The 20,359-nt window shown below is 36.1% G+C and overlaps 1 protein-coding gene across 3 annotated transcripts in view; it reads left to right on the top strand.

Moving 5' to 3' along the window:
- The first annotated feature begins 2,301 nt into the window (after positions 1–2,301).
- Positions 2,302–20,359, top strand: part of LOC121421476 (magnetosome-associated protein MamJ-like) — a 32,336-nt gene continuing 14,278 nt past the window's right edge. The window contains exons 1-4 of one of the 3 annotated variants that reach the window (XM_041616190.1): positions 2,302–2,432; positions 6,874–7,153; positions 8,407–8,617; positions 12,768–13,916. In XM_041616190.1, the coding sequence (XP_041472124.1) occupies positions 6,887–7,153; positions 8,407–8,617; positions 12,768–13,916 (1,627 nt within the window). In that variant the 5' untranslated portion in view covers positions 2,302–2,432; positions 6,874–6,886. The remainder of the gene's footprint in view (positions 2,433–6,873; positions 7,154–8,406; positions 8,618–12,767; positions 13,917–20,359) is intronic. The other 2 variants (XM_041616193.1, XM_041616191.1) reach the window with 2 other exon arrangements.

The raw sequence follows: 20,359 nt of genomic DNA on the forward strand, positions 1-20,359 counted from the left end.
GAATAACATAAGTAAATGATATAATTAATAACATATATACAATCTAATAATCTAATCAAAATATATTTATACCTGATATTTTTATTTAATCATCAGTGTTACAAGAGATAGCAGAAAAAATCATGTATATCAACATAGTACATTTTGGAATGTGGGAGACCTTCATCTTAAGCTTAGAGCTTGAAATTGATGAAGGCCTCAAAAGGAAAGGGGAAGAAAAATCAGACAAACAGTGCAATAAAATAGACTTATCCTTTACTGCACAAAATAATAGGAATATTACCCCAAAAAAGTAGATAGGGAAAGAATTGATAAAAGAGAAAGTGCAAGTGTCAAGACCACCCCAACGAAAACTTTATTTGAATAAAAAGAAAAAAATCCAACAAACATAGCTTTGAAAGTTCATCAAGATCGGATGTAAAATAAGAAAGTTATGACATTTTAAATTTCGCTGAATTTCACAAAACAGTGATAGCACATCCTGGTTGGTGTGCAAATGAGCGGACCGATGACATCATTATCTCTTTTGTATTGTTTTTATCATACAATGTATGAAATATTCCAATTTTGTCCTTATTGTCATGGGTAACAATTTTTTTCGTAATTCTATTTTGAAACGGTGCATATATGCAAGTCACTTGATGAACGAGAAATCTCAATTACCATAAATTATTCTTAACAAAATAATAACATTATCATACATGTTATAGGGACCTGATTCACAAGCTATGCTTTGAAGGTTTCCTCTACAAGACAGCTCTTTCAATATATGATTATTAAGGTTACTTTAAATGTATTGTATTCTTATATACTTTAATGAAATTAGATTTTCTTTTCAGAATGGTTTTAAGATTTAGGCCTAAAAACTTCTTTTTCACTTCCCTGTTATAATAATACACAGGTGTAAATAGAGGACCACACCAGTTATCTTACACCGGTGTTAAATTGGTGGTGTTAGTTTTACACCTATAGGTGTTATTACAACACCTTTGGTGGTTACATTTACACTCTTTTGTGTTGTGTTCAATCTTTAAGGTGTAATTTTAACACCTCAGGGTGTGGTACTCTATTAACACCAATTGGTGTCAATTTTAACACCACAGTTTTTACAGTGTATAATTATAGACCCCATGCATCTTTCAGATAATTTTTCGATCACATCAACATCTGTCCCCCGGGGGGGGGGGAGTCAAATGTATTGCTGTACACATGCGTGACCAAATTATTTCCACCCCCACCCCCTTTTTTTTCTGTGTGCAAACAAGTTTTTCGCGGGCTTCACTTACGCATTTTGGCCCCTAAACAAGTTATCGCGTGAAAAGAGAGGTGGAAAATTTTTACGACCGTTTTCCCGTTTCCCAAGCCCGTTCCCAGGGTCGTTGTTTGCAATCGGGAAGAACCCTAACACTTTTCAGAAACGAGGAGGAAAAAGCCCATGCAGGGAAAAAGCTTTGAAAAAGATGCCCTTATAATAGGTTTGACCCCGCAAAAGACCACTGACCAGTCTTTCAAAACCAACTTTTTTTGTATATAAATCAGTGTTTTAATACCCTTAACCAGTGCACTCTCGGCCCGCGTCCAAAACTGAAAAAAACAGTCCTTTAAACGTTTTTTTTTTTTGGGGGGGGGGGGGTAACGCATGTGTACAGCAATATATTTGACTACCCCCCCCCCCGGGACATCTGTAATTAACCTGAACAAATGAACAAAAATACCTTCTTTAAAATATAATAGCCTAAAAAATAGAACTTGTAAGTCATGATCATATCTCACACAAACACACACAAAATGTTACCGGGGGAAGCGATCGAGCTAAAAATGTTTGCTGCATGTATTGACTTTTAAAGCCCCATGTAATCTTATTTTGTTTCATTTCACAAAATGATAATAGTGCACATAATTATCAAGCAAAATACAATAATTCACAATAAAGTAGATAACTCCCACTTATGCCTGTTATTTCAAGAAAAGTTCCTTAAAAAAAGGGCTATTAACCAAAATTTCAGGGGGACCACAAAAATTTTAGGGGGTCCAAATGAATTTAGGGGGGACGCAGGAAACAAAATTGACAAGCAAAAAAAAAGGTTATCGATAGATAAAAGAAAAAAAAGGTTATCAATAAATTTAGGGGGACAAGACCCCCCCCCCCCCCGCTTCCGCCGCCTATGGCAGCGAGAGACTGAGAGAGAGAGAGAAAAGAAAGGGGGCCAAGGAATCTTTCGATATAATGCATCATGATTTTGTCTCTCTGATAATTTGAAATCTCTCGCTGAGGGCGCCCCATTCGCGGGCTTTGAGGTCAAATAAAAAACACAAAGGTCATCTGCAAATCGAGGCAAGTGTGCGAGGGACAGGGAAGCTGCGCGAAGTCTGCCTGCTTTTGGCTCGATTTCTTCCGTTCTTCTTCATTTTTCCGTCTATTACTGATTTAGGTAAGCTCTCATCAATAATGTAGAATTATTAGAATTGAATATTAAACCACAATGTTGTGTTCAATAACGCTAAATGTGCATGTATGGTCATGATGTCGCAGATGTATTGTTCGCAAAAGCAATAGCTGCGTGCATGTTGAATGTATGAGACGGCTTATGTATGTATTTTGCGCGTTCAGCTCATTGTGTAGACTCTGTACAGCCGTTAAGTTGCGAAAAATCGATATGAGTATCACAATGTCTCAAGACTCAAGTATGTATGATGTATTTCTGATCCGTATACATGGAAGAATGAGTATGTTTATTAATTTATGCTATTTATTTTCTAAAATTATTTGCTTGGATTGTTGATTTGAGTTGATAAAACATCAATATAAAATTTATTCATATGTTGATTTTGATGGATTCCAAGCAAGAGGCTAGACAGTAGACTAGCCTTGGCCAAGTGTAGTCTTGAAAAACTAGCATAGCCTTGAGTTCTATTCTATCTAAACTAGTTTGATCTATAAAATTGGATCTACATTAAACTAGATGACAACAATACAGTGCTAACTGTTAGGAGATCAATAAATGGATAAGATTTTGGTGGGATATGATAGAAATCGCACTTGCACAAACTTTCATTTTAGCTGAGTAAATAAACTTATGTCATATGAAGTGTTAAAACTTGCAATCTCATGCTCATTTTTCTGACTTTGATTTTAAAAATTGTCCATGAACTTCAGCATAAGTTCTAATGCTCGTAAACTATTTTTCACTTACCTCATAATGAATAATCCCTTTTAATCTTTGTAATCTTTTATCATTCAGCAGGAAAAGACTAATGTTAGACTCACAAGTTTAGGAGGATAATGTCATTAAAGGACAAATCCACCCCAACAAAAACCTTTGAATAAAACAGAAAAATTCAACAAGCATAACACTGAAAATTTCATCAAAATTGGATGTAAAATAAGAAAGTTGTGGCATTTTAAAGTTTCTCTTCATTTCACAAAACAGTTATATGCACATCTCAGTCAGTATGCAAGGCTCGACATTAGCGGTGGCCCGGGGCCACCAAAAAGTCATTTCGGGCAACCATTATTGAAAAAATGTTAAGTTTTGGTGGCCCGAATCGGGCAACCAATAATTTTCAAAGTAGCGCAATTTTTCTCCCGATTTTGCATGCATTTATCAACTTTCTACAGTTCGAATTGCAAGTCAATTTGTTATTCGCCTTATTTGTTAAAGAGAAATTCCAGTAGTTGCAGTTAACACTGATTTCATGAGAAAGTCTGTAAAACAAGGCTTAATTGCCAGTATATCATCAAGGATCTAGATCTGGTACAGTTACATTAACTGGACTTTGTGAAATCTTGAAATCTACGCTGAAAATGTTCACACCGAAAATCCCCAACACAGATAAGCGCACGTGGGACAATGTATAATTATTGCTTAGGGCGTCGGGCCCGACGCCCTACCCGAATCCCGTGCTTATTTGCTGATTTCTCAGCAATTACACAATTTCTTTCAGAATCCTTTGGCACATGCGTTTTATTTATACAAACAGACACTTTAGTGGTCATTTCATTGGATTCTGTACGAACTCATTTTGATATCGTTACCAAAACTAGCATTTACCTTTAATCTACACACAAATACACACACACAAAGATTGCATAGTCATGACTGTACATGTATGTAGGACTACCGCTGGCATACAGTAACTATTATTCAGCCGGCCGTGCCGGCTGTCTGGCTGAGCTTTGCATGCGTGAAACCACTGCAGCTGGCTGTGCGCTAGCAGACTATTCAGACTCAGGGAGCTACGATGCGAAATGTTACTGCTAAGAAATCTTCCCCAGAACTTTGAAAATCTACGTCAAAGTTACATTTTACACCAATGACAAGCCCTTCTACAGTCCATATTACTGAAACCTGATAATTTGCATGCATTAAAAGGAGGAATTATGACCTCTCTTTTGACTAAAAAAGACAGATTTCCAAATGCATTATAACACATAAAACACATAGGTGAGTACATCACAGTCCCACATGTGCATTTGTATGTATGTTGATATTTGGTTTATTTTCGAAGCTGTCTTGAATAGACAGCTTCTTTCTTTCTTGTTTATAAATGACTTCTTAAACCACTCTTAAGGAAGTAAATACTTTGGGAAGGCATTTTATTGATGTGAAATGTGAATTTTTTCCATCATTTTGTCAAATATAGGGAAGGAATTTTCTCACTGTTTTTTTTCAGATAACTTGCCGTTTTCTTATTTTTTTTTTGTCATTTTTTTTTACAGTGATTAAACTATACCCCTTCCCATTGAATATGCCTGATTAAAGAACATGTTTCTACTGAATAATAATAATAATTTTCCCCATTTTTTTCTGATTATTTTGTCTTATTCATTTTTCTTACATTTTCTTTTGTTTTTTTCTCAATTTTTTTTCCTGTTTGTTTTTTCTTACTTTTCTTCATTTTTTTATGTCATATTTTACTTATTCATTTTTACAATTTTTGTTTCTTTTTTCAATATACTATTCTTAAAATTATTCTTGTTTATTTCCCCCTTTTATACATTGTTCTAATTCTGCAGCATATTTTCTGTGATTTTCTCCTGCTATAATATGCTGGAAAATAAACTGGATTTGGGGCCTGCATAATCTAGGTTTTACGATCAAAAAGGAAGAAAGGAAAAATCATTGTTTTGTAAATCAATATGAGTTTGCTATATGCAAACTCTGATTAAAAGTCCACACAACCTGGGAACAATACAATTCTTTTATTCTCTTTCAATCATTTCATATTCACAATGATAGAACAATTTATATATTACCACAAAATAAGTAAAATAACAGCAAGCACGATTTACATACAAGATGTACAAAGAATAGTGGTACGTGGTAGTGACTGCAGAATATTTCAGTTTGTTTTATTCATTTTTAATTAATGTTTTTCTTTATATTTTTCGGGCCACCAAACTTTACTAATGGGCCACCAAAAAAAATTATTTGAAGGTTTTGGTGGCCCGAATGGGCCACCACCAAAAAAAGTTAATGTGGAGCCTTGCAGTATGCAAATGAAGAACTGATGACATCACTCACTCACTATTTCTTTTGTATTTTATAATATGAAATAGGAAATATAAATGTTTGATTTTCTCATAAATGAAGTTTCATTCCTCCCTGAATATGTGGAATTCCATTATTTTGACATTTTTGCTTCAGGCAAGGAGGTCCTAATCGTCAAATTTGTAAAAATTGAAATATTGTATAATTCGAGCAATAAAAAACAAAAGAAATGGTGAATGAGTGACACCATCAACTCTCATTTGGATGTAACCGGCTCGTTCATATAACTATTCTGTTAAAAATAAGCGATACTTCGAAATGTTATAACTTTCTTATTTTACATCCAATTATGATGAAATTTTCAGCATTGTGCTTGTCTGATTATTCTCTATTGATTCAAATCAACTTTTTCCTGAGGTGAACTTGACCTTTAAAGATAAATTCCAGTTCTGGTAACGATCTCAAAATGACTTTTTACGGAATCTAATATAATGACCACCCAAGTGTCTGTTTGTATGAATAGAAAATATGTGCCAACGGATTCTGGAAGATATTGTGTAATTCTGAAAAATTAATAAAATAAGCGCGGATTCAGTCACTTCCGTCGGGTATTTATTCTAGCAATAATAATACACTGTCCCACGTGTGCCTATCTGTGTTGGCGATCTACAGTGTGATCGTATTTTAGCTTAGATTTTATTATTTCACAAAGTTCAGTTTATATAACTGTACTAGATCATACTTAACCTTGGTTTTTACAGACTTTCTCATGAAATTAGTGCTTTACTGCAACTACTATCAATTAGCTTTAAAGTCAGACGCTTTATATTTCAATTCAAATTATTTGAACTTGTTCACCATTCAGCAGGATAATTTTCTTCTTTTCAATAAATTGGGAAAACAAATTTAGTAAAAACCAGGACAGCATTTATATTTTCTTCAACATTTTTTCATCTGACCTGTCAGATCTGACAGCTTTCCTTGATTGCAATTCCTTGATTTCCCACTTTTCCATTTTTACTACATGTACAATATGGCAACAGGCAGATAAAATGTGTGACTAATTCTGGTATTATGAAATGCTTCCAACAAATTTTGCCTTTCATTTTTCAGGCCTTAAAACTCCTTGAAATATTAGAACAAATAGGGGTGGGTAATCCTTGAATTAAAATTCAAAATGTGCCAGTCTATACCTATAGTATCTGATTTTAACCAAAATTTGTAATTTTTTCTCCTTTTTCTTCTTTATTTTGTTTTGTTCCCCTCCCCTCATGTACAAAAATTGAAAAAAAAACTGAATAACGATTGAACTTATCACAACTCGAGGTTTGATTATCTACTTATAATTTTATCTTGTTTTATTTCAAATTGGACATTGAAGTTCAGTATCTACCATGCCACGGAGATCCCAGTCTACAGACCGCTCAGCGGCCCCCGTTGGTCGTCGTAGCGCCAGGCTGGCCACCCAACCCAAGGTGGACATGTCAGAGGTCCCAACTCGCGGCCGAAGGTCGTCCCCACCTCCTCCCAAGAAGACGAGCCCCGGCAAAACGAGAGGTCGACCCAGGTCGCAACCTGCGGCTGCGCCAGAGAAGAAGACGACAGGAAGGGGGCGTAAGCGAAAAGCAGGAGAACAACCTGAGGAAGAACCAGAAACAAAGGTACTCTGGGCATTACAGGACATTTGCTCTTGCAACAATTGCTACAGGCTTTATTTCGTATACGGTATAGGGTTAGGGTTGCGATAGGGTTTTTGTGTCAATAGGTTTATGGTTGGCTTTAGGATAGAGTGAAGTGTTCGATCCACAGTTGAAATTGGTCATTCCATTAATGTGTAGAATATCCAGCAGAGCAAATGTCTAGGAACCACCTTGTGTCTGTACACATCAAAGCAGACCAAAGATTTTCTTTAATGTTTGGCAAAATATATATTCATTTTATGCATTATTAAAATCAAGTGTGTCACTACTCATGACCTCATCAAAATAAGGGCATAAAATGATGTTTTGTAAAGGACGATCATCACATGTCACAGATTTAGATGGCAGCTTATGGCAATTCGCCCATAATTTGGGTTCAATATTTGTTTTCAATTGGTGACAACAAGGCCTGCATTGATATGTGAGGCGAGCAGTTTAAAAATATTTTTAACTGAAAAAAAAATCAGCCAAACTTAATAGCCCTGTGATGGCAAACTACTATAAACTAAACCATTTATATGATCACCCCAAATGCTGTAGCCTGCCAATCCAGTGACACCAAATCAGTACCTAGTCTGAACAGCTTGGATGTTCATGACGAAGTGGAGTCCCTATATTAATGACAAGGCCCATTTGTTTTTGATGAAACATGAAAAATAAAGTAAATTTGTAGAGATTGTCATATGCTGAAAAACACGATGTGATTGAATTCTATGTCAAGATATGTTTTGCAATAATGGTTAATGGAATTGGGCATGATTAAAATTGCAGATTCTTTTCAGTTATTAACTAATCAATTCAATTCAATTTATTTCCACATATTGAGTAAAAAAACATGTAATAAACATTACAATCGAGCACATACATAGATAATAACAAATACAAGTATAAATAGTAACGATATATACATAAAAAAGAACATAGAAAATCAAAATGTGGAGGGGATGGACAAAGGCCATATTGATCTATCAAGGTCAATCCCCAATGAAAAAAAAATGGAATACATAAATAACATAAGAATATATGGAGTAAATAGATAAAATTTATATTTCCGTTTGAAAGACAGGAGTGTGGGGGAATGTTTGAGTTCATTCGATAAAGAATTCCAAAATTTAGGTCCGACATATTGAATAGTGTTTCACTAGGAATATTTGAAATATAGCTTGCTTGGGTAATTTATTAAAATGTTTTATTTTATCCGTGAACTGTAAAAGGCATCCAAAGGTGATGAAGCTGATGGGGATGATGCTGAGATGACGGAGGCACCTAAAGAGGTTGAGGAGAAGGAAGAAGAGAAGGAAACGGAGCAAGAGAAAGAGGAAGAGGAGGCTCCATCGGAGGAGACGGCTGCTCCAGAAGAACAGAAGGAAGAGGAGAAGATGGAAGATGGTGTTGTCGGACCTCAGGGGGATGCAGAAAGAGAAGGTAGGATTAAAGTTTTCTTTTTTTCCGTACGGTACCTAAATAATCATTAATTGTTTATTCAAATTCTCTGAATTGTTATTGTGCATTATTTTGCTTAATAACTTTTTTGTTTTACTTTTCCCTCACAAACTCCAGTGCAGGTGCTGTCCATCTCTATAGCTCCAGATTTAAATTGGAACTCGAGTGGTTTGGTTCCTTTTTTTCTTTTTCAGGTGAAGTTGTTGCTGCAACATTTTGAATCTAGCCAGAAATTAAACAATCTACGTTTAGCGGTGATTGGTAGCCATAAGAACTATTTCTCAGTGATGAATGACCTCAAATAAGGTCTTGACTGTAATTAGTGTGTGAAGCTTGCATACCAGCAATAGTACCCTTTGGTTCAAATGAACAACAAGAGGTAATTTTTAGACAAAGATTGAGGTTGTCTTGCTACAACTCCTGTTGTCTCTACAAGGATGTTAATTGTATTTTGAAGAATGCCTCTATTATGTAGTTTTGAAGTATCTACATGGATGTAAGTTGCATAGAGGCAAAGAGATTATCTCACTAACACACCAAAAAAAAAAAATCACACGGGCTTGGACGATTTTGTGCCCGGAAACGCTCAAAAGCGCCCTGAAATTAAAAAAAATAAATAAAAAGCCCTTTGAAAATCCTCGGTCGCTACAATGTTAGAGCTTATCTGATGTAGCAGATCCAGGTGAGTAGTTAGTTGTGAAAAGTAGCCCTAGAAAATAGCTGATATTATCCACATGAGTTGAAAGAATATTCAGCACTGCATATCATTTTCAAGCATTCTTTTTATAAGCTAAGGGATTGAATTGAAATAGAAAAGGCGTTGACTCTCAGACACATGTGCACTTAAAGCTAATTATCATAGATTCAAAATCACGATTACAATACAATTTCATGTAATATTTGCCGTATTTGCTGTATAAGTCTGTGATATTTATGGAATTTACATTTTTCTTTTCATTTTGATGAAATCTTGAGGGTATTTTCCAGGCAAGGGAAATCAGCTGTGGACCTAACTCCATCAATTTTATTTTGGTAAAAAAGGTATATTGAGGTAGACGAGTATTACTATTAGCTGTTCTTTCCTTGAAATTTTCCACTTTATCTTTTTTTTCCCCGCATTTATTTTTGTTAAATTTACCTGTTCGATGCGAAATTTCTCTTCCAGGGGATGAACATATTTCTTCTATCTATCCTCTCATTTTTCCTGTGTGACTTTGTTTCCTAACTAGTCATACATTGTATTTCTTTTTCCCTCTCACTGTCCTCTTGACTTCTCCACCTCTGTTTTTGTTATATAATATTTTTGGTCTTTTCAATCCTTCTTTTAATATCTGTTGGAAATTGACACTCTTTTCTATTCATGCGCATTCCCGTTCCACTTGTTATTTTTTCCCTTTGTACTTCTCCCCCCCCCCCTTCCTCTGTCCCTTTCACCTCCCCCTTTCCCTTCTCCACCCCCTTTTCTCTGTCCTTTCCCTTCCTTGCACCCCTTGTCTTTTAAATATGTCTCCTCTCCCACTCTGTCTCTCTTCTTTAGTCTCTTTCTTTCCCTCTGATATCTCCATCTTTCCTCCATTATCTTGGTTGAAACCAGAGAGAAGTTTTGTTTTCCAATGTCATCTTATTTCTTCACCATATTTTTTTCACATCATGATCCACCATTGCAGTTGAAAATCTGTTCATATTGTCCTCATGCAAAATATTTATAATGCAGTTGTCCTCATTAATCACTATTGTTTCTTTCCAACAGCCAGTATAGCTGCTACATAGATTACAGTGTATATATATATGTACATTCTGTCTATCATCGTGGGTCGCTATTGGTGTAACCTTCAAAATGACAATTTCTGCTCTTTTTTTGTTTGTTTTGTTACCTTTTTAAACCCTTTATTTGCCTATTTTCTGCTGTTGCAATGAGTGCACAAGATTTGCTACAGGTTCCTGTACCGGCACCAGGCTGGGGCTGCTCGTCACCAGTGCCATTTTAGACTGGGGGACCGATGAAATTCACAGTGGTAGGGACTTTAAAAATCAATAAGTTGAGCTCAGAAAAAGTCTCCCATGGATAGTATCAATCAAGTTTTAGTTGCACAGACAATGAAAATCACATTACCATGTAGAACTTATCAGTTTTCTTGCTTGAATTCCTGTTGCGTTCTCTTCTCTATTGGTGCATACTGCCAACTACTACGATTCTTAGCTCCTTGCACCAACATGGCGCTATAACACCAGTGGCGTTATCACTAGTTGCAAGAGAACAAAATGGCCTCGCCTAATGCATAATACAACAATATGATATATTACGCACTGATAAATTGGAGCAAGAAAATTGAAAAATCCTGCTCAATAATCTTATTTCCATGATCCTCGGTTTATTAAAGGTTTCTATTAGGACCTAGTTTATATCATGAAGTAATCTCAATATAGACTTTGAAACATTAAAACTTTGTTCAGAAAACTGTTAAAAGCATAAATCTTTTTCCTATTTTGACAGCTAGTTAACTCTGAAAAAAAATCTCCATTTCCCATCTACATGTATCAATGAAGCGACCATCTTTTTCTGATTTTCCCATGGATATTTCCTTGAAAGTAGTTGGATACTATCAAGAAAACAAGGAATATTCCATTATTTCTTGGCCTTGAAAGATTGATTTGAGCTGATGGCACACAAGATCTACCATTATCAATGTGTACATTATACAAATAGGACGTGAATGCCATATTCTGGTGAAGCAAATGACTATGTCCTCTTTCGGAATTAAGAATACAATTTATGCTCATGGATTGTTCAAGAATAATGGCGCAGTCACATTTTTCTTTTCGCCGTACAGCTAGTCGAAAACGGCTGTACCAGCTTCATTTGGGTGGTTTGAATAAAATTAGGTACAGTTGAGGCCGAAAGTTTACATACACCCATGGAATTCAGTGAAATTTGTTCACTTGCCAAACATTAAATTTACTATATCTTCAATAATATAAATACTACCTCGAAGAATTTGGTATCAAATGAAAGAGCATATTGAGCTCTTCCACATGATTGGAATACAGTTGAGATCAAAGTATATTTCAGGTGAAATTTTCTTTGAAGAAAAAAAGTAATATTAATGCCATTGTATTCTATTGTTAGTTTTTATATTTTCAAACATCGTTTCATAAAAAAATATAAATGTCAAATCTATGATTTATATTACATTTTCTATCATGATTTGTCACCACTGAACAAAAATGTGTAATCTGAAATGTTTGTTTTGAGAAGTAACTAGCACAAATATGAAATGTTTTTGTCAAGTTTTTATTTTTAATTCGTCTAAAATATGAAGATTTTTTGGGAAAAATTTTTACCTAAATATTTTTCTTCTCCTGGTGACAAAGCAATGTGATGAAGGGGCATGACATACTCATCAATTTGATATCAAATTTGTCATGATAGCACAAATATTTTATAAGATAGAGTAAATTCTATGACATTTGACAAATGTCAGCTTTTCTTTGAATTTCCTGGGTGTATGTAAACTTCTGGCCTCAACTGTAAAAGGCTGTCTTCGACTTGCCATACAGCCGCCGCAGGGGAAACCTGACTGCAGCATTAGTCATTTAATTACTAATATTGAAATTCTTTTGGGCTCCTTTTCTCGACTTGCAAAAAAAGATTGTATCAGCTTTGATCAAGGTGGAGAAGGCAAGTCAATGAACTTTTGCTTTACCCATAATGCCCTCTGAATCTATGTTGAAGATAACATGATCTTTGTAGACTTTCATATAGAAGTTCTAGCATGACAACAACTTTAATCAATTTTCTGAGTCATTTTCTTGGTAGTTTCCAAGTAAATCTAAACTAATCACCAGGAAATCGGAAAAAAGATCAGTATTTCTTGGATGTAAAGATGTGAAATGTGATTTTCATTGGGGTTTTACTTTGTTTTGCTCAACAATTCCTCTTTTTTGTAAATTTATGTAAGGATTTACTGAGTGGCCTATTGCTAAACTACAGGGTTCAAACATGGCATTCTTGTTCACTCATTGCAACAGAACCTCAAAATGGTTCTCTGACTTTCTCCATTCTTCTCTCTATCACACCTTCATTATTATATTCAATGTGCAATACACCTGTCCCATAATTTTTCCATCCTAGAAGCAGTTCCTCAGGAAGAAGAGAGTGTAGATATGGCGCCACCAACACCTCCAAATGAAACAGCTCCAGAAGCAGTCGCAGAACCACCAGTAGAAATGGAAGAGCCGGTAGAAAAGGCTGTAGAGCCGCCTGTAGAACCAGCTTCGGAAGCAGTGGAACCAGAGCAGGTAGAAGAAGCTGTAGAACCAGCTGTGGAATCAGAGCCTACACGAGAAGATGTCCCAGAGGTTGTTCAAGAGGTTGCTTCAGAAGATATTCCTTCAGAAGATGTTCCTGATGTTGTGCCAGAGGTTGTTCCCAGTGTTGCTCCAGAAGTTGTTCCCGATGTTGCACCAGAGGCTGCAGTAGAATCGACACTTGTTGAGCCAGTAGAACCTGTTTCGGTTGAGCAACCAGTGCAGGGGGGTGAGGAGAGGTTAGAAGCCGTTACCGAGGTTGATTCCCAGGTGTCGTTACCAGAGATGTCTCAGCCAGTTGAAGAAGTAGCGCAAGTCTCAATGCCACAGGAGCAAGCGGTACCTGCTCCTGAAGCCACAGTCCAAGAATCTGAAATAGCCCCAAATGCCCCCGAATCCATGCAATCTGAAATACCTAATATTGCTTCACAAAGAGACTCTTATCCAGAGGCCCAAGTTGCTACCCTTGGGCAGCTTACAGAATCTTTGATTCCTGAGCCTGAGGCTCCCTCTATGGACGTTGACGAAATTGCTATGGAAGTTCAGGACAGTGTTGTTGAAAACCGTGGGGCATTGGAGCAGGTACCTACTGCTCCTGAATCTGAGTTCCAGGCTCCTTGTATTCCCGATTCTGTTGAGCCATCAGAGCCACAGGTCATTCAACCGGTCATTCCTGAAATACAATCCGTTAGTGAACCTGCTACACAAGAACAATCATCAGAGGCACCTGTAGAGGTCCTGCAGCAGTCAACTGAAAACATACCTACCCCGGCCGTTGAACAAGAACCCGAACCCATGCACATCCCCGAGATCCATGCCTCAGAACCCCATTCTGAAACCGCACAGATACCCTCAGAGTCACAGGCAGTACCGAGCCAGCAGCCAGAGGCACCGATGTATGACGCCCCAGATGCAGTTGCTGAACCAACAGAATCTACCACTGAACCTGCAGTACCTGCAGAGTCCATGTCTGGTGAGGTTGATTGATTGTGTCTGGCTTGCTTTTTTTTTCCAATTCATGTATCAATTTTGTTGTACAAGTATTTGGATTACCCTAAAGATCTTTCCATACTATTCTTTTTCTTTTAGAATTGGTCAACTTGGTACTGGTCATGACCTTAACCCAGTTTCCCAGTTTCTTGTGTCTCTGTCCACTTAAACTAATCTTCTTTCAGGATACAATTACACTTGTGCTATAATAAGATGGGACTCAACCAACATTTTTCTTCCTGGCATGATACCCTTTTTCATTGAATGTCAAACTCTTGTATTTGTACACTATCCTTTATTGCCAAATTTCTCTTTCTATCTTTTTGTCGTAAAGTAAGAAAATAAATTTTAGATTTTCTCATATTTTAAAGTTCTTGACACAGCCATTGTTTATAAATTTTGAAGTCAATCAGATTTGAAAGTGAAAAAAAAAATTGTTTCTATACTACCAAAAACCCTTGGGCTTATGTAATTCAGTATGTATAAACAAACACAATTCAAAGAAAAAAGTGACAAATATTGATTGGAAAAAATAACCCTGAAGAATTTAATGATTTATAGCACATGAGGAACCCCCCCCCCCTCCCAAATTTCCTCTCTTTTTATACTTGCTCAAAATTTGTGTTCTTCCTAAGAAGTTTATAATCTCAAAATCTACTTTCTTTGATAATTGGTCATTTCTGCACAAGTTGTCTGTATGCCTATCTTTTTTTCTAACTCTTCATCCAGTTTTAGTTGGTAGTGGATAGTGCATGTTAGATCTTTACTAACCTTTACAGTGTAATTTGTTTTTGACATTGCATTAACCATTTTCCTATTATTAAAGAAAGCAGGTTCAATCATATCTACCAGTGGTTACAAGCTCAGAAAAGTAACATTTTTTTTGTTTAGCAAGTCCACTCCAACCAATTGTTTATTTGAATAAAAAGAGACAAATCGAATAAGTTTCACACTGAAAATGTCATCAAAATCTGATTTCAAATAACTTACATGTACGATATTTTGATGAGATGGTTAGAAGAAATAGAAGAGATGTGTTTAATAAACTCTTGTCTTTATCATGAATCTTCAATTTAGCATTATTCCATTGAAATTTCCTTTATTTCTGGACTTTACTAATCTTGCCTTGGTTTGAATCCCTGGTTTGCATTTCAGAAAGCTGTTCATAAGTTGTGAGTGACTTATTAACAATCGCTGATCATTTCATGTGGTAAATGATACACTACACCAGAGTTTCATTGGTGTTGATGTGATAAGAAAAGATCACCAGTTCATGAAGTTTTATGGAATTCCCACCTGGGGACTGTTTCATAAAGCTGTTCTTAAAGGTCAAGTCCACCCCAGGAAAATGCTGACTTGAATAAATAAAGAAAAATCGAACTAGCATTGTGCTGAAAATTTCATCAAAATCGGATGTAAAATGAGAAAGTTATGACATTCAAAGTTTCGCTTATTTTTCACAAAACAGTGATATGCACAACTAGGTGAGTCAGTCGATGATGACCATCACTCGATGATGACCATCACTCACTATTTGTTTTAATTATAAAATATTTCATTTTCTTATAGATTTGACAATAAGAATCAACTTGACTGAACCATATAGTATTAAACAATGCTAATTCCTTTTGTTCAGGGAGATATTAATCGTTGTACCACTTGACAATGAGGAGAAAATTAAAATATTTCATATTTTATTTAATAAAATACAAAAGAAATAGTGAGTGGATGACGTCATAGTCTCCTCATTTGCATACCAGCCAGGATGTGCATAACTGTTTTGTGATATTCAGCAAAACTTTAAAATGTCATAACTTTCTTATTTTACATCCGATTTTGATGAAATTTTCAGTGTTATGCTTGTTGGATTTTTCTCTTTTTATTCAAATCAACTTTTTGTTGGGGTGGACTTGTCCTTTAAGTTAAGAGCGACTTTAAGAACGACTGGTGAACCCTTCTTAAGCACGAAGCCATCGCCAATTCAATACCATGTACCACAAGGAAGGATCGCCAGTCGTTCTTAAAGTCGCTCTTAACTTACCAACAGCTTTATGAAACACCCACCTGGTCTGATGGTATTTGTAAATTGAACCTGCTTTCTTCTCAGTAACTTGATACCGAAACTTCTTGGCATGAATCAAAGCATAGAGAAAACTGAAACAGTGACATGGGAAAGGTTAGCTTCAGTCTCTATCGGGACGAACTGACTGGTCCAACGGTGCCCTGCTGGTGCTGCCTCGCACCATTCCAGTTTCTTGAAAACCTGGGGACCAAATAAATTCAGAAATACATTAGAATATTCAGATTTCAGAGTCAAAGACTTAACAATTAATTCCTAGAATTTTCAATGATATCAACCAACTTGGACCAAGAACTATTTTCAGACATATTTCTGTATTAAATCAAATTTCTAAAATCACCAGCAGACACCTTTAAAAAAAGATTACTTGGGTCTAATTTGTAGGAATTCAAACAGTTATCTGCAATTCAACATGCAGGACATCATTCAGGGAATAATTATTCTGGTATCGCATCACAATTTGCTCCATATTTTTGAAAGACTGCTAGCGTAAAGTCTTTTGTATAGCATGTTTTTACACAGGACTGTACTTGGTTGAGAGCTTTTCTCTTATGACCAAAAATGCTATTCAAATTTGTAAAGCAAAGTTATTCCCTGTCATTTGTGGGTTTTTTTCTTGATTCACACTTTATTCAGGCCATTGGATTTTGCTTGGTAGACTGATCGTTCACTTGAAAACAATTGTTTTATTTTAACCTTTGACCAACATTTTTATGCTTTACATACTTATCACCTCATTCTTTTTCAATTTGCCTGTGACATTTTCATCCCTTTTCACCTTTGCATGTTAGTTTTAGTTTCCTGTTTTAACCTGAACGTTGTAAAACTAATATATTTTTTGTTGCTTTTCCAACTTGATGTACTCATGTTTAAACTATGGTTGGAAATTATGCAGAATGCATTCAATTCTAGCCCTGTTTTCTCTTCTTTAATTTCCAATGTTATCTGAAACATTGTTCGCAAGTACATATGTACCAATAATAATTAGCAGTTCTCGTATAGCACACATCACATTATGATGTGACATCTCTTTGCGCTTCCCAAAGACTTGGATATTCTTACCTTTGATAGCCTGGCAGCCATTATTTACAGTGGACAAACGTTGCGAGGAATTTATTCCTACCGCACCTTGATCGAGATGTTCCTGTTTTTTTTTTGTTTTTTTTACAATCAAACACAGCTCTCGTGGCACTTACCGCAGCTGGCAATACCCTGAGGCTCATTGAGCATTCAGAAAGTCCTCAATGAGGAGAACGTTAGGAAGTATTTGTACCGCGACTCGGAATGGATTCAAGAACATAGAAAATTATTGTCAAATGTCTTTCACGACAAAGAGCAACCAAGAAGTCTTTGTCAAAAATTGTTGAATCAAATCAGCAATCAAATCAGCAGTTTCGTCGGACTCAGAGCAAATGACCTATTTGCAATTTTTGTCAGCTTCAAACCTTAGGATGAAACTGCTGTTCCGGTTAACCAGTTTTTGGCAGGCTTCCCAGCTGTTCTTTGTCATTCGACAGGCATTTTCAAATACTGCATTCTTGAGTCTATTCTGTGTCGTGGTGCAATAACTCCCAATTGTGACATGCTGGAAGAACCTCCCTCTTCATCTTACCTCTCTCTTTATGGATTTTTCTTTTTCGCTTGTGTACTGGGATAGGTGGTCTGGCCAAAGCCAGGGTATTCAATTAGTGTCCTGGAGCACTGAGCAGAGTCAAACTACTTGAAATTTCTGTTAGCTGAAGGTCTTGATAGAAGTGACGCCACAGTCACACCGGTGAAACCTACTCCAGACCGATCATATTTATTATGTTATTCTCAATAATATATATTGGTCAATAAGGAGGCAGTTTCTTTGGTGTGTCTATTCCATGAAAAGTCCACCGTATACCTTACGACTGGTCTACAATCCGATTTTCTAGCAAATTGGATTTTTCTAATTTCCTGAAAATGTAAATGTAAAGTATCGTTTTATTTAAGCTTCAAATTAATTGGAATAATGGTAATACAATAATTTGGGATTATTGCAAGCCTTTATTTTGTAGAATAGGCCAAATTAGTTTAAAATCGCAGCCAAACTAATTTTGTTTTTTACCTTGTGAGCTTTCGCCCCTCGTTTCTACAGGCTTCTACAGACGAGCGCTGACTCACCGGAGATTGGATAGTATTCGCAGCGCAGAAGTCTGTGACCAGGTACATTCCATGAACAGAGACGCTAGAGAATATCAACTTTCTACTACGTATATTCCATTCTCACAGACTTCTGCGATGCCGATACTACCCATATACTGCGAGCCAGCACTATTCTGAAGATGCTTACGGAAACGAGTTGGCGAAACCTCACATAGTAAGAACAAAATTGATTGTGAAAAGGTGAAAACAAATTTTGAATTGAGTCCTACCACTCAGATGAATCTCTTTACGGACTACACAGTAAGATATTCCATGTCTCAATATTAGCATCAAATTCTGCTACGTTTTATTCCAAAATCGGGTCGCAGACCAATCATAAGGTGTGCGGTCGCCTTTCGTGAAGTTTAAGAGGCACCCACCTGTACTGGCTGCACAGAAACTTTGTTAGTGCCAAGAGAGCATTAACAGTAGGCCCAGTCACAACCATCAGATGGTGATGTCAAATGTTGATCCAAGATGTATAGTAACGCCTTGCTGTGACGTCAGGCATTGCTGCAGCATTACCGGTTGTAACAGGGCCTCTGTTAAAGCATTGCTAGTGCTAATAGCGTTTCTGTGCGGCCGGTAAGGGAAGTATCCTTCCAGCTTGACAAAGGGGAATGGAGAATTGCAATAGAACGTTGAGGGGGTTGCCTTGAAGCTAGAACTTTGCCTGGCTGGGGGTGATGATACCTTGTAGCTTTTCGTGAAACAAATCATCAATGATATTCACTGACTGCAGTTATAAGCTACTGAAATCCTTGCATCTGATTGGCTCAGAGCTTATGTTGAAAGTTCAAATCACTATTTCTTTTTCATGAAACAACCCCATGTCTGATGTAAATGCCAGCTCTCTCTATTTTTTCATACACCAGGCCTAGTGTAAATATCTTCTTGTATACACCAATTTCTCAAATTCCTCCTTTAATTCTTAAAAGGTGAAGTTTACCTCGACAAAGATTTGCAGTAAAAGTACAATAAAAAAAATATTGGTGAATTGTTTTTAGGAAAATCCATCAAAGATTAAGAAAGTTATTCATATTTTAAAGTTTTTCACTTGTGACGTCATAAACGAGCAGTTGCCCACATGTTACATATAAATGTAAAATGCATACATTTCAACTGTCAGTGGTTCATGATGACAAAAAGAATTATTCTTTCAGAGCACGTGTGAAGTAATTTGACTGGTAATACACTGAAGATACAATGAAACCCATTTTCATTTTTCTGAGAAAATGACATATCATTTTTTTTAGTACATGTATATATATACCGTACATACATATGAGTTCATGATACAGTGGGGGAAGCTGCTCGCAGACATCACAGATGAAAAAATTAAAAATTAAATGTTTGGTGGATTTGCCCCAAACCTTCAATATTTTTTTTCTTGCTATTTTTACAATATTTTTTTTTTGTCAGGGTGAACCGTCCTTTTGGTTTTATTACTCATGGGCTATTCTGTCTGACCTCAATAACGTATGCATACTTCCCTTTTTTCAAACTTTACCCATTTTTCACCCCCCCCCTTTGTTTCTTGTAGATTTTTTTTTAAATTAAACTATAATTTTTCTTTGCTTACAATATACTCAAGTCAATTTGACCTATATTTCAGACTCCTTCTATTCGATTGAATAATCAATCTTGATTCATACTGATTCTTGTTCTATATTATCAGACAAAAACAACCCGTCACTCCCTTATTAGATTTAAAATATTATTTCAGACCTCTTTAATCGATAGCCTACCAGTAATGGAGACAGTGTTCTATTCTATTAGACCTATACAACGTACATGTACATGAAGGACTAATATACCGAACTCTTTTTTCGAACTCCTGTTATTGACTATTAGATGAGGGCATTTCTTTTTCCATATTGATTACTAATTAATTCCATCACTAGATTTCAACCATGAAGTACTCCCTTTGATTGACTGACCTTTTTTCCATACTCTTTTTGACCATTGTTGGGCATTGTTCCTTCAATATATTTATATTTGAGTTCTATCCTATGCTATCACACCTCAACAACTAGATGTAGTTTTACCCTCTTTCTTTCTTTTAGATTTACTTGACCTGTGTTCCAGACTCTTGAATTAACTTACATAATGAGCATCCCTCGAGATTAACTTCACCCTACCTTTTAATAATAGCTGTATCCGACCTGTCCTTGAGG

The sequence above is a fragment of the Lytechinus variegatus genome, chromosome 9, assembly GCF_018143015.1.
Source record: "Lytechinus variegatus isolate NC3 chromosome 9, Lvar_3.0, whole genome shotgun sequence".
Taxonomy (NCBI): Eukaryota; Metazoa; Echinodermata; class Echinoidea; order Temnopleuroida; family Toxopneustidae; genus Lytechinus; species Lytechinus variegatus.